Genomic DNA, 15739 nt, shown 5'->3' with positions numbered 1-15739 from the left:
TTTTTTCCACCCTGTCTAGAACAATCTGAAGAGGTGGCCATAATGCAGTTTCTGGATGGAAGCTGTTCAGGCTTTTTCTGGTTAAAGTTTACTAGTACTTTGTGTCTGAGCTCATAGTGCCCCATAGCAAGAGCTGGGGGTCTAGCATCTGCCCCAGTTACATGGCAATGGTAGCAGAGCACCCACCCAACTGCAGAACTTGGACCCCTGTAGTAGCCCTGTAGAAATCACTCACTTCTGCCCAGTCTGACACTCAGCTGGGCACAGAAGGGATATTAGTAATCAGGGCCACCACAGAGAGGGAAGGGAACTGATCAGCTGTTGGCTCTAGGAAGGGGCTTGCTCTTCTCCCCTTGTCCCCAAACTGAGAATGGAAAGGAAAATAAGAATATATGCAATCTCTCATCCCTGAAGGAAAATGGGACCTGGGCAGGGTTATGGTAGTTCCTCTTTCCTGCTTAAACCAAACCTGCATTAACCTGCACATAGGATCTAAACTTCTGAAGGAAGGTCTCCTGATTTCTGCTGTATATCTCGCTCCATTTCTGTAGCAAGCTGGAACATATTTCAAACATTCAAATAGGGTTTACTTAATTGTTTTCTAATTCCCTTGTTCATTTACTGGTTAATTTAAAGAACTATTTGAATGCATCTCTGCATTTCCTTTTTGGAACATGTGCTCTGCAGAACTCTATAGGAAGAGTAGATTGAGTGCAATTCTTAAATGACCTAGAGATACTCCTGTTGAAGGAATCAGATATGCAATCAACCAAAGGGAATCCACTGAGTTGAATTGAACTTAAATGTTTCTTGCCCCCAAATGCATTGGATTTGGAGCTACATACAGCGTGGCTCTGCTTTGAAGAGAGGCGACATATATTGCTTTAATCAGCAGATCACCCTGTTTTCTTAGAGAAATGTTTGCTCCTGTTGGCTTGGCTGGGCTGCTGTTGCCTAATGAATAGGACTTTTCCCAAAATCTTGGGGAGGCAACTGTTATGCAACCCACTGTCTTCCATGGGGTCAAAGTTGGCCTGCATGACTTATCACTGGCAGTAATGTGTGATGGAGGGAAACCTGGCTTCAGCCTTGGTGCCCGGGCTGAATTTGCAGAGCTGTCTCCATAGGATTAAAGGCAACACTATAGTTGACAGCTTTATCTATAACGGGGTGGGGATAAGGGAACAGAAGCTTAACAGCTTGTATTTCAAAACAAAATTGAAGTACAACACTGTACTGAAAGCACTTACTTTTCACAGCCAGAGTGTACAAATTCATCGAACAGGAAATTTAACTAGACAAATGGTGCTCTCGCCACAAATGCTGATTAGACTCTATGCCAGGCACATTAGTGGTAATCTTGAATGATAGAAATGGCAGTCCTAGAATACCAAACCCCATGGAGAAATGCAAAAGCCCTCTTGAGGCAGGGGAAGAGACTCTGGAGGAGAGTGTATGAACTGGCATCTAAGTAACTGATGTCTGGTCGTGGTGTCTACAAACTGTAATCTTCAGCCTCAGGAGGTTGGTACTTTAAATATCTCTGCTCATTTTACAGATGGGAAATGGAGGAGGTGACTGGCTAAAGACTATATACGCTGAGTCACTGGCCAAGTTGGGACCAGAAGCTAGTTTTATCCAACTCTCATCCTATATTCTAACAACTAAACTATACTGCTTGCCCTAAGTCTGAGCAATTCTTAGTGCCCTGGAGAAATGCCTCACTCAGTCTAAATCTTGAATGTAATAGAGTAATGGTGCCATATGATTCTTATTTAAAAACACATTTATGGTATTCTATATGTTACAGAGATGTTAAGGTGGGGACTAGGGAGAATTGACTGCAGCAAGGAATTTTCATGATCAAAAATCTTTTTCTTTGGAAAAAAATGTACCCATTTGGATTGGGTTCCTCTTTTTCAACAGAGAGAAGTCAGTGCACTAAAGACACCCCAATTAAGAAACCCACAAGTCCAGCAAGTACAGGTGAAATGGCTGCAGCAGTCATTAGCCCAGAAAGACGGTAAGTATCTAGTTATTCATACCTATTGCTGATTTTAGAACTGGACTACCTTAATTCTCATATAGACTAGGAAGGCTTGTTACAACAGCACCTACTCGTTCGTTGTCTTGGTTTAAAAATAAAATAAACTCCTTAAATCCCTTTCCTACAAAGTAGAAAATATTAAAGGCAGAAAAGTTTAAAATTACACACCTCAGTAGTCTTGGACATTTTCCTATTTTCCATAATTACAAATTCACCCTTATTCCACTTCCCCAGAGGGCAGCTGTTTTCTATACACAATTTTGTTTAAATCCCAAATGAATATTGAATGGTAATTCTCATAGCATCCTTTTTAGTCTCAGTTTAGCTATAATGTATTCCACTTGTCTTTCTAAATACAGAGCTGGGGTCTGGTAATACTTTAGCACTGTATCTGAAATGACTGACTTTCAGCTACTGAGAAAATGGAAAGCTGCTTTTTTTAATCTCTTAATGTGACAGGTGTCGCTCAGTAGACATGGATCTTAATCAAGTTCATGTGGATAGTGGCCAAAAGAAGAAAAGAGCCAAAATGTTTGGAAGTCTGGAAAGAGGCCTGGATAAAATGATCACAATGCTTACACCAGGCAAAAGGAAAGGATCCACAAGAGATGGCCCAAGGAAATTGAAGGTAAGATTGCTAGGATATCTCCTTTATTTAAAGGAGATGGATTCTTACTGGGAAAGTCAATGATGTCTCCACATCACTGTTTCTAGCTTCAGTTGTCTGAATTGTGTCCATTCTGCCTCTACAATAAAGTGCAGGTGCCTTTGTGGTATTGCACCAAATCTACAAAAGCCTCACTTATTGCCAGTTGGTTATCTATGAAAATCACTGCAGTCTGCTTCCCTTCCAGCTGATCTATACACGTCATATAGGGGATGCAGCTGCAGTCAGACTCCTACTGATCTTGCTCAAAATTCATTCTTGCCAGCAAAGTGTCAGGGTAGCACTGGTGACCAAAACCTCAAGCTGGTATAAATGCAGCATCTTGATGTAAAAGCCTTGATATGAATGGACTTATCTGAAAGTAGCTTATGACAGCTCAATGAAATCTGATCTCTGTCTAAGCTATTTGAATCCTTGAGGGGAGCTTCACCTTGAGTGGTGATGGAGGTAGTTAAGACTCTAGTCACCTGTCATTGTTCAGAATCAAAAGAATTTAGACTGGGACTTAATGAACTGAGGGGGGAGGGATAGCTCAGTGGTTTGAGCATTGGCCTACTAAACCCAGGGTTGTGAGTTCAATCCTTGAGGGGGCCATTAAGGGAACTGGGGTAAAAATCTGGGGATTGGTCCTGCTTGGAGCAGGGGTTTGGACTAGATGACTTCCTGAGGTCCCTTCCAACCCTAATAGTCTGTGATTCTCTAGGCTACAGAAGGGTTTCTAGTGCTTTAGGGAACTATAGAAATTAAATGTCATGGGAAGTGTACTTTTTAAATCTTATCCCCAACTAATGTATCAAAGTTCATTAGGCGTCAGACAGTTTAGGTATTGCCTGTGAGTCCAAATGAGGAGCCTGCCACTAACTTACTCAGAGTTGCTTGTCTGATTTTTTCAGTCCTCTCAAACTCTTGATGTTGGCAGCCTGTCTGGTTCTTTGTTTTCTGCTTGGACACCAGTAAGTGAGGTTGGAGACTAGAGAAATGTTAAGCTATACATCTCAAAAATGCGGTTGGGTTGCCTCTTGGGCTCTTTAGACCCAGAGGTATTTAATCATAGAATACCAGGGTTGGAAGGGACCTCAGGAGGTCATCTAGTCCAGCCCCCTGCTCAGAACAGGGCATATGCATGCTTAATACTCTTTCCATGAGAGCTCATACCAAAAATGGGTAGTAGGACTTGCAGTATACGGTACAATTAAAGCACTAATATAGTATCACCTATGTTAAAAGTAAACTAATGGACAAATGTGGCTGAATTCTACAAAACTACCATAATGCCAATAAATTTCAGTGATGCAGTACTGGACACTTGAGTGTATTAAACAATGAGTTGTACAAAACATTTAAAGTGTTTTTTCTTGCTGCTGCTGCTGCTGCTTCAGAAAATTCTGCAGCTTATAATACACCAGAAATTTCATATGAGCAGAGCATGGAGAAAAACAGTCTTGATTTAATAACGCTAGAAGTGGCGAGGCTTTTTCTGAGGCCTAAACAAGTCTAATCAAATGAGAGATGTATGTCTTCAGCTGGTGAACTACTACTTGAGGCACCTGCTGACTAAAAGCTGCTTATTGTCAAGAAAATGGAACATAAGAACAGCTATACTAGGTCAGATTGAAGGTCTGTCTAGCCCAGTATCCTGTCTTCCAACAGTGACCAGTGCCAGGTGCTTCAGAGAGAATGAACAAAATGGGCAAAGCAAGTGATCAATCCCCTATCATCCACTTCCAGCATTTGGTAATCCGAGGTTTAGGGACACCCAGAGCATGGGGTTACATCCCTGACTGTCTTGGCTAATGGCCATTGATGGACCTATACTCCATTAACTTAGCTAAGAATCCAGTTATAGTTTTGGCCTTCACAACATCCCCTGGCAGAGAGTTCCACAGGTTGACTGTGCATTGTGTGAAGAAATATTTCCTTATGTTAAACCTGATGCCTATTAACCCAAGAACCAGGGTCACCTAATGAAATTATGCGAAGGAGTATGTAACTCTCTCCACGCCAGTCACTGTTTTATAGACTTTGATAATATCCCTTTAGTCATCTCTGCCAAGCTGAACAGTCCATCTTTTTAATCTGTCCTCATGTGGAAGTTGTTCTATAGACTTAATCATTTTTATTTTTTATTGTTGCCCACTTTCTAACTGTAAAAGATGGTGGTTGTCAAGAAAACTGAGCTCAAGAATTGCTGGCACTGGGGTTAATGCAGTGCTATCACCACATTGCAGTCTAGACTGCATTTGCCAAATGGCACTGGTAATACTGTCAGTCAGCCTCTGACAAGTCCAGCACATATTGGACTATGAGCCGACTCATCTGATAGGAGTCCAGGCTGCGCTAGGAATACAGAAACTTGGGCACTAGCAGACAAGTGTGTGTGCCAAGTCTGTGCTCCAAATGCTTCTGCCGTTGAGCCAGTTTCTCAGGCCTGTAGTACCTGCAAAACTGCTAGTGAACTTTGAATGCTTTGAAGTAGAGCAATGCAAGATACTCCATTTTAAAGTTCCTGGAGAAGCTCTGGTAGTGAGCTAGGATTAGATTAGAGTTAATCTCTAGGCCTCCCAGTTCCGACTAATTTCCAGTTGCTTCTTGGAAATCTAAAGGTACTCTGTCAAGATCTACTTTTAGGACATAAACAAAGCACTTGTACAGCCACCTTACAGTTGGTAGGAATCATATGGCATTCAGTGTACCCAGCTTCCATGTCTAACGTGAGGCTATAAGAGTCTTTCAAAAAGGGATGTCGTGTATATAGCCACAAGTCCCTTATGTACAGTAGTAAAACATGTAAGCTAACATGACTCCAATACTCCAAGGGTGAATTTCTGTGTTGTGCTGCTTAGAGGCATAGTACATAACTTACAGCCCAGGGGAAGGGTCCTATGGTGGCTTTAAGCCACTCTTCTCCTCCCCCCCCGCCCCCCTCTCCTTCCCAGTCTTGGGTTTCTCTGGGACTGAAGAGTCCCACCCCCGCCAAGGTGACTCGAGTCCCAAATGCTGTCTAAGTTACAGCAGTTTCACAGGGTTGTCCTATGGCCTACAGCACTACTCCAAATCCCTGCAGTGCTTCAAGCTGTGGCCATTTCCTTGACAGGCCACCTACATCAGGACTTGCAATGAAGCTTTCTTAGGGCTGTCCTCCATGGTCCCTGTACCAGGGAATCCTCCCCGGCCATATACAGGGTTTTTTGGGCCTCTCTGCCTTTTGATCCAGTGTAAAAGGGCCAGAGCAGGGATGAAGATCTCTCCCTTTGTCCCTGATAGCAGGGAGAGTTGATTTTTCTCCAGTGCTGAAGCTTCTGTCTGTCTTGTAACAATGTCTGACCCTGAGGTACTGTTGGAATGAAGAATTCCTTGTTGCCGTTGCTTAGTTTGATCATCTTCCTTATGGATGCTCCCTTCAGGTGCACATGCACATCTCAAGCCCCTGATCAAAATTTTGCATTAGTAGTGTCCATTCAGTCTGCGCATATGCTCTGCTACCTCATGCCACGCACCAGGGGTACTTAGGGCTGCTTGGGCAAACTGCCTTCAGTTCCTTCTCTGTCACGTCAGCCTGAACCAGAGCACTAGCATGTCTGCCTTGAGTGTGTCTCAGTGTGTGGTGGTGGTGGTCAGTTTGTATTTCTAGTTAGTATTCATTGTTACTATCTAATTCTATAGTAGTGAGAGGTTTTGTGTCTGTCTTTCCATTTTCCCCACTCTCTCTTTTTCTGGGAGGCTTATGCAGCGCTGCTGGGCATGCCTGGCTCACCAGGTTTCAAACAGTGCCTCTTCCTGGGAGGCTATCTCAATCAGCAGTGGGCACTTGAAGTGTATCCGTTGCATAAGAATGGCCATACTGAGTCAGACCAAAGGTCCATCCAGCCCAGTATCCTGTCTACTGAGAGTGGCCAATGCCAAGTGTCCCAGAGGGAGTGAACCTAACAGATAATGATCAAGTGATCTCTCTCCTGCCATCCATCTCCACCCTCTGATAAACAGAGACTAGGGACACCATTCATTACCCGTCCTGGCTAATAGCCATTAATGGACTTAACCTGCATGAATGTATCTAGTTCTCTTTTAAACACTATTATAGTCCTAGCCTTCACAACCTCCTCAGGCAAGGAGTTCCACAGGTGGACTGTGCGCTGTGAACTTCCTTTTATTTTGTTTTTAAACCTGCTGCCCATTAATTTCATTTGGTAGCCCCTAGTTTTTGTATTATGAGAACAAGTAAATAACTTTTTCTTATTCACTTTCTCCTTTTTCTGTTCACTTGCAAGAATCCCATATCTTGCAGAAATGTAAGGTTTTTTTGCCTGGCTCTTAAATCTAGAAAGACTCAGGAAACCAAACTGAACTTGGAGATCAAGCACTTCTGTCAACCCACTTCAGAGTCGGGTCAGGAGACCCCCTGTACATCTTTCTTCAGACAAATCCGATGCCCCTTTGACCTCCGCTAAGGTCTCCCCTAAGAAGGGAAAGATCTCTGGCTCCAAAGAGGAGCTCAGTGTTGGGAGCTGGCTCCTTTTGGTGGGAGAGATCCTGATCTCTCACTAAGTCTACTGTGTCAGAGACGTTGGCATTGCCACACTGTACCATGCAGGCAAGACTCTTCCTCTGGTACCAGCGGAGCCGGGAGATCCTGGAGTACCTCAAAAGCATGGATCCAGCAGGTACCTGGTATAGCCTAAAGGATTAGGACGGTCCAGGATGTGCACTTCTCTAGATCAGCACCATCTGCATCAGTCTTACCAGTAGCGCCTTTCCACTCAGCTCTGTTGGTACTGACAAAAGTGAAGCACCAGAACTTTGCTGCTGGTGCCTGCATGTTCCAGACCAATGGTACCATCCACTTCAACTGCTGTTGGTACCAATGGTACCTCAGGAATTTCACTACTCCAGGGACTTGTCAGTGTTTGAGCCAGAGTTCCCACCTCTTATGGGTACCAGAGGACTTTCTGTACAGAGACTAGGATCTCTGAATTACCATGGCTTCCCAGTGCCGCAGGGTTCTCTGCCCTCTTCTATTTTGTGGGAGGCCATAAAAGAGGTTGAAGGAAACATTCAATCAGTTTCCTAGTCAGTGCAGGATTATAGAAACCCATGCTTTGACAAGGATTCTCATCCACATCAGGGATGGTGGGATCAGTCCTGGGTACCACCCCCTTTCCTGTATAGGCCTCCCCAATCTCCATACTGGGATCTTTGGTGTAGCAGTAGCTGTTTGCTGGACACCTGCGCCATTGCGCTGGGAGACTAGGGTGACTGTCACCTCAACCAAACCCCCAACACAAGGAGACCTTTGAAGAACAGAAGGCTAGGGCAGGCAAACAAAGGCACTCCTCAAACCCCTATTTTGGTTTCATCGCCAGACAATGCAGTTATGCCTCCACCATCAATGGCCAATAATTGGTCAATTCCAGGACCTTGTCAAGAGGATGGCTGACTAACTTCCTCAAGAGGTATCTAGAAGGTGACTGACAACACAAGCTCCTGGCTGTTGCTGACTGCAGCACAACTATCTGGGTTGTATTATCCATTAATGAAGTATTTTTGGATCTAGCAAAGACTGAGGCAAACTCCTGAAACCATCCCACCAGCTAATAAGTGGCCTGATAAGAAATGTGTTCCCTGAAGGGACTCAGAACTTGTTTCCCATCCTTACTTAATTCCCTGGTGGTGGATGCTGTAAGCAAGCAGGGTAAACAGCATTACTCCGAGCCTATCCTTTATCATAAGGACCAGAAGAGGTTACCCCTTTTTGGATGAAAGGCATACTAATTTGTGAACTTCCTGTTTCAGTTCACAAACTATCAGGTGATCATGGCCAAGTATGACTTCATGATTTACAACAAGTTTGCAACCTCTACTGAGAACTGTCCACAGGAGCCTAGAGAACACTTCCAAGCCATCACTAAGGAGGGTCAGAAGAGCCAGAATCCCCCTCCAAGCATTCTTGGATGCTGCAGCAAGGTCCATCACAACAACTATTGTTATGCGCAGGGCACCGTGGCTCCAGTTTTCCTGGTTCCCTAGAGAGGTTCAGAATGCTGCTGAGGACCTCCTATTTGACAGTCAGAAGCTCTTTCTGGGGGGCTAGGGATGAGTCCCTGCACGTGCTGAAGGACTCCAGGTCTGAGGGGTTATATACCCCTACAAACAGAAGATTTAGCGCATCTCAAACTGCCCAGAGATTGCACCTGTGTCATTTCTCTGGCTTTCACAGAACCACCAAATCTGCTAGAAAGAAACATTCCACAGCAAAAGAGCTGCTCAGCCTCTTTCAGCAAGTACCCAGTCGTCATTGAAACAACTTTGATGGGTTGGCCAAGTGTTTGACTCCTCCCTCTGTTTGCAAGATACAGCCTTTTGCCCACCTTCCCCATTTCTGGACCCCATTTCCAATAGACCTGGTATCATATTACAGACAAGGGGGTCATGGAGGTCAACATCAGGCTACACAATCCTCTGCATGATCTCCCCTTCCTCATCACTCTTCAGGGCCCTTCTCATGAGACTATACTGAGTCAAGAAGTTCACTCCCTCCTTTTTATTTAGGAGCAATAGAACTGGCCCTATCCCTTACAGGGTAAAAGATTTTACCCAAAGTATTTCTCTTCATGCCAAAGGAGGACAGAGGGTACAGACCATAAATTGGGATCTACTATGACCAAAGATTGAAGCCTCAAATTCAAGATGGTGACTCTGGCAGCTATCATCCCTTCTCTAGAGGCAGGTGCTTGGCTGTCAGCCCTTGACCTACAGTATGCCTATTTCTCCTGTATTGCTATATGAATACCTACATATCACCATGGGCCTGAACCATTTTACATTCAGAGTACTTCTCTTTGGCTCCAAGGGTGCTTTCAAAGGCTCTAGAGGGAGTAGCTGCTTACCTTTTGGCAAGAAGCAATTCTAATTTTCTTGTATCTAGACAACTGGCTATTCAAGGGCTGAACTTACAAAGCAGTATTCACTTCCATCCAGACACCTTTCTCTTCCAGGAATTGGGTCTCCAGCTAAACATGAAGAAATCAGTATTCGCCCCATAGAGAGAATACAATTCATAAGGGTATATTTGGATTTGTTGGTAGCCAGGGCCTGCTTTCCTACAGACAGATTCATAACCTGTCAAATCTGGTTGGGACAATTAAGGAAGCCCCATACTATGGTAAGGAACTGTTAACAGCTCCTGAGTCATGTGGCAGCTTGCACCTTTGTGACTGATCTTGCAAGACTCTGCCTCCACTGCTCTCAGGGGTGGTTCTGGTTGAAGAATAGATTCTTCTGAGACAACTTGGACAACAAAGTCACAGTTCCCCTGCAGGTGAAGAACTCCCTAGGCTTGGGGGAGGGGAGGAATCAATGAAATGTTTAGTCTGCCCAGCTCCAATATCTATCTGACAACACAGATCACTGAGCACAACTCAGTATCCTCACAACTGGGGTATATGGTCACCTTTGGGTGCTCCACTACCCGTCCTCCCTCCCTTCTACTTCGGACTGGTGGTGGTTGGCTGTTCAGAGAACTGAGGACGGTTTGCCCATGCAGCCCTGTATACCCTTGGGTTGCAGCACATGGTTGTATAGAGCAGCGGTTTTCAAACTTTGGGTTGTGATCCAGCACTAGGCTGCGACTGCTCTGTTCAGCACTGCCGACCAGGCGGTTAAAAGTCCCATCGGCAGTGCTGTCTGGCTAGGCAGGCTAGTTCCTACCTGTTCCAACACTGCGTTGTGCCCAACAGCAGGTCTAGCTCCTAGGTAGGGAGGCCATGGGTACCCACGCGCTGCCCCCATCCCGAGCACTGGCTCTGCACTCCATTAGCTAGGAATTGGTCAAATGGGAGCTGGGCCGGGGCAGGCAGTGCCGGCAGGCGAGAGCCTTGTGGAACTGCTAGCGTACCTCTGCCTAGGAGCTGAGCCTGCTGCTGGTCACTCTCAGGGCGCAGCATGGTCCATGGTGCCAGGACAGGCAGGAAACCAGCCTTAGCACCCCCTCCTCACTGCTGCCCAGGAGCTTCCCAAGGTAAGCCTGCTCCCAATCCCTAGCCCTGAGTCCTCAAACGCAGAGCCCCTTCCTGCATCCCAAACCCCTGATCCCTGGCCCCCTTCCAGAGCCCTGACCTCCTCCCACACACCTGTCCCAGACCTCATCCCCCTTCACCCCACAGCCCTCACTCCCACACCCCAGCCCTAAGCCCCTCCCACAACCCTCATCCCCAGCTCCGTTAGGTCACTGCCATCAACAGTCGTCTTCAACTGGGTCGCTAGAAAAAAAAAATTTTTTTTTTTTTCAAACCCCTGGTATAGAGCATATACACAGGCCAAATGTATGCTGCTAACAGGAAAACCTCCTCCATTCGAGGGCTTGTGGCTTGAGACACCCCTCAAACCACAGTTACTGTGCAAGGTGAGTAACCTCTTAAGACATCCATTGCCACAGAGCCTCCTGGTGTTTGGTGTAAATAGTAAAAATAAGTTTGTCTTTCTGATTGAGCTTATTATGCTTTTTTCAGGCTCATTACAATGTGACCACAACTAAACTACTGAATCCAGACCACCTATTGAATGAAATAATTACCATCCTCCCAAAGAAACATGTTGACTATGTACAGAAGGGGTAAGTAAAATGTCAGGCAAAACTCATTGCAGCTTGGCTTTGCCCAAGTTGCTAGTTCTCTAGTTTTGCTAAAGCAAAGCATTCAACTCTCTCTCTCAACCCCCTCACGCTGCCTCTTGTTAAACATTGTACCTCCTACTAGACCACATGAGACACATCCGTGTGGTAAATATTGCCTATCTGGTGCAAAGCAAATGTATCCCAAAGTACCTTGATTATTCACATTCGTATGTGAGAGTTAATCTCCTGTACTGATCTGTCATGCATGTTGTAGCAACTTATTTAAAGAAGCTGAACAAACTGAGCTAATCCTCTCTTGTGATTTCATTGACAGCAAAGACTTATTCTGATACTGCCCTATTAGCACTAAACTGCCTTATCTTGGCAATCTGATGGAGATCACTGTGACCTTCATATAATACCACTTAAAATACTATAAATCCTAGCTGAAACAATGTGTGAGCCTTACCACCTGTCCGTACAAGGCCAGCCATTGAATAGATGTGTTTAACTTGCAGGATCTGGTGGCTAGGGAGTGCAGTCTGGGCTCTATTCCTGGTTCTGCTGCTAACTGACACTCGTCAAAAGACTGAATGTGTCTATACCGAAATTTCCTAGTGTGTAAAATGGGGACCATAACTCGGGTCGATGCTACGCTTTGTTTATAAAATGCTCTTCCCTTCTGAAGGGAAGGCATTTAAAAAATCAGCCTCCTTGTACAAGTGTCCAACTTCGTGTTCCAGGAAGATGCATTTAGTTGCATTAAAGTGACAAACTTCTGTGACCCTGGTGATTCAAAGATCAGCACTTGGTCTTTCACTCCAACTGGCAAGAAGTGATCTGTAGTTGGCCCTGTGCAGTGCTGCATCTGCAGAGAGCAGGATGGCTCAATTTCTCTTCATCTGGAAGATGGCTGCAGTCTGAGCCTGATGCAGGAGGCTAGGGGCAGCCTCACAAGAGGGATGTTGCTGTCATATCTGCAGAAGATTGCCTGACTAGAGAGAAATATAAACTCATCCTCATGCTTTCTATTCTTTGCCATAGACCTCAATTCCCAGGAGAGGCAGGCAGCAGTTCTTGTGGCTAGGGAGACCTTGTGCTCTGCATTAGCATTTGCAGACAAGGTATCCTTTTACAAAAGGGAACTAGCTTTCATTTCCCCTAACCTTGTTTGAGCTGTTTGCTCCCACTGCTGAATCTCACTGTGATACTTTGTGTGAGTAGTATTAATTGTACCCACTTAAGCGTTCATGTTGCCAACCTCCTGATAAGTATTAAAACAACTCAATGACCATTCTATTTCTTTTTGCCTTGTCTATGCAGCTATACCCTGAAATGTCAAACGCAGTCAGATTTTGGCAAAGTGACGATGCAATTTGAGCTAGAAGTGTGCCAGCTTAGTAAACCTGAAGTAGTGGGTATCAGGAGGCAACGGCTTAAAGGCGATGCATGGGTCTACAAGAGACTAGTGGAAGATATCCTATCTAGCTGCAAGATGTAACTGATAGAGGATTCATATCCTTCATGCTAATTTTTTAATTCTAAAAATTGTTCAAAGAACAGATCTGTTTTTAAATACACTAATTTGTGAATAAATATGACAAACTTGTCTGTCCTTGTCTTTTAATCCTGTATCTTTGTCTATCAACTGCTGTCTCTAGATGTCCCTGTCTCATATGGGTGTGAACTTTCAACTGTTTGTATTCTGCAAGTGTAATTTCTTTTTGAAATAAACATTTTATAAATATAGTAAGCTGGGCTTCTCTCTTGGGTATAAAATTAAGGGTCCAACTAAGAGTTGTTAATTTGCTAATACCAAAAATAATCTTTACAAGTTGGGCAGAAAACAATTCATTTGCATAATTCTTTTCCTGTCTAAGTAGGATTTATTGAGATCGTTAACTGAGTCACAGCTGTAGTTACTAGTTAAACTGTATGCTCAATATGTTGAACAAAATAGGATTGATGTCGATAAATATGTTAAGCCAACAATGCTAGGATTTAAACTAAAAATGTTATATGGTTTAATCATATGGTAATTCATTACTAAGCCTTAGTGAAGGCTAAGAATTACGTGCATGCTTTCTGATCCTGGAGTGATAACACTTCCTGACATATAGCTCTAAGCTTCGGATTCCAGTAACTTCTCAATCCAAGCCATTCTGGAGGTATTCCGTCCCGGTGGGGGCAGAGGCAGTAACTGTAAGCAATTCAGTGACGACACTGCTGGAGTCTTGATCTATGGATACTGTTACTATTGTTGCTGGATTGAGCTATAAAACTTAAACCATGCACAGCTGGTTAAGCAAATCCACAGGACGCTAAAGTTGTGGTAGCTGTTGAGGGTCAATAGTTACAAGATGGCAGAGTTGTGCTATTACAGACAAGGGGGGTGAGGCAGTACCTTGTATTGGACCAACTTCTGTTGGTGAGACAAGCATTTGAGCTTACCCAGAGTTCTTCAGGCAGATGTTGCCTTTACAGTGTGTTGTGTTAATCATTGCTAAATGGTGAACCAGTTCTGTTACCCATCCCTGTGAAATACCCCATAAAATCCTGGTGATACACGTAGACGCTAATTTAAATCCGAAGAGCAGTGGCAGGGAAGAATGGATTTGTTGGGATTATCTTTCTGCAAGTGTACACAGAGCAGTGCAAAGAACTCTGCTACACTGTCTTGTAAAATACAGAAAAGTGACGGTAATGAAGCATTTTCAGTAACTCTTCCTGGACTACGAAGACAGCCACCATTCTGCATATCTTACGCAGTTACAGCCTGACCTTGAGCCAGTCAGACCTGGGAGAGGGAGAATATTACAACATAAGAGCTATTAGGTGTTCCTGGTGGAGGCAAAATCATATGGTTTCTACAGAGCTGTGTCAAAAATCTAGAGCACTCCCACAGTCAAGATTTTTTTTTTCTATGATGATGATAGCTTCTCAAACTGGGATAGGGCTCCCTGGGAGGTGCAGAGGAACATTGAGGGAGTTGCAGCTGGGCCCCAGGCCAGCTTCATGCCCAGGGCCATGGCTCTGTACCTGCCACAGCCTTGGCCCCCTTATCCATCTCCATGACCTCCCTTTCATGGAGCCACAGTCCTACTCCCAGTCCCAGGGATTAAGGGTACAGAACAGTAAGGGGGGATGAGGTAAAAAGTTTGCAGACCACTGTTCTGACATGCTGATAATAGCTGACTTGCCTTCCTCTGAGCACTGAATGCTGCTGGCTGAGTCACTGAACAGACTATTGTTGATGCAGAAGTGTTTGGCTATAGACTCTTCATTCCTGTTTCAACTGTCCCAATGATGCATTCTCTTTAGGCTACGCTACACAGTCAAACTGTCTGAAGAACGGAGGGAAGAATGCCTTACTATGTGCTAAAGCAGAGCAGCATAGATGGTTCTGTTGAAACCCTACCTCAGTGTTGTAAACTGCAGCTTATTTGTATGAATATTTGCATACGAAGAGCACAGGCATAACCTTCCCCACTCTCATAACTCTTGAACAGAAGTTATTTAGTATTTCAATCTAAATATTGCACATTAACAAGGCTTGTTTAATGGTCTTTATAACTGCCTAAGAGCTGCATGCATGATTTAGAATAATGCAGAACTTCCACCGTGTCCTACATTTGAGTGTCAGATTCCTGCTTCTCCATCCACCTTCCAGTAGGTAACTTTATGAACACTGCAACTGGTCTTTAAAGCATGACAATCACTCTAGTTACATTTGCTGGTCATGTATCATGGTAGCATCCAAAAGCCCATTCTAGGTACTGCACACACATACACGGTCCTTAGACTTTTTAACTTAACCTAAGATTAAGGCAATAGACGGGCAATTAATCTAAAGTCAAGTTGTCCAAGATCATGTCAGTTTTTCTAGATTTGCTAATTTTCCCTCAAGCTAGCTACTGGGTTTACTTCATGTTGGTATCAGAACACAGCACTATCATGAGGAATTTAAATGAATTTTTCCCATTATTTTCAAACTAGAGTCATTGGACATGAACTAGCTTCCTGGTGGACAGACTTAACAAAGGCTTAAACAACCACATTGGCATGGTGCCAGCTTTTGGGGCATAAGTTAGTGGTTGGAAAACTGTTCCGAGAGAGTAATCAATGGTTCACAGTCAAGCTGGCAGCCCATATCAAGTGGAGCCCGAAGGCATCTGATCTGGTTTTGTTCAATATCTTCATCAGTGATTTTAGGTAATGGCATAGAGAGTACACTTATAAAGTTTGCAGACAATACCAAGCCAGGAGGGGGCAGGAAGAGCTTTGGAGGGTTGGATTAAAATTCAAAATGATCTGGACAAACTGGAGAAATGGTCTAAAGTAAATAGGATGAAATTCAATAAGATTAACTGCAAAGTACTCCATTTAGGAAGGAACAATCACGTGCACACATACATAA

The 15739-nt window shown here is 44.2% G+C and overlaps 1 protein-coding gene across 4 annotated transcripts in view; it reads left to right on the top strand.

The window, feature by feature from the left end:
• Positions 1–13071, top strand: part of MELK (maternal embryonic leucine zipper kinase) — a 50793-nt gene extending 37722 nt beyond the window's left edge. For all 4 annotated transcript variants that reach the window (XM_050943099.1, XM_050943100.1, XM_050943097.1 and 1 more), the window contains 4 exons: positions 1927–2023; positions 2507–2675; positions 11219–11322; positions 12646–13071. In XM_050943099.1, coding sequence (XP_050799056.1) covers positions 1927–2023; positions 2507–2675; positions 11219–11322; positions 12646–12823 — 548 coding nt within the window. In that variant the 3' untranslated portion in view covers positions 12824–13071. The remainder of the gene's footprint in view (positions 1–1926; positions 2024–2506; positions 2676–11218; positions 11323–12645) is intronic.
• The last annotated feature ends 2668 nt before the right edge of the window (positions 13072–15739 follow it).

Source organism: Gopherus flavomarginatus, chromosome 3 (assembly GCF_025201925.1).
Source record: "Gopherus flavomarginatus isolate rGopFla2 chromosome 3, rGopFla2.mat.asm, whole genome shotgun sequence".
Taxonomy (NCBI): domain Eukaryota; kingdom Metazoa; phylum Chordata; order Testudines; family Testudinidae; genus Gopherus; species Gopherus flavomarginatus.
Note: the sequence above shows the minus strand (reverse complement) of the source record. Positions and strands in the feature narration are given on the sequence as shown.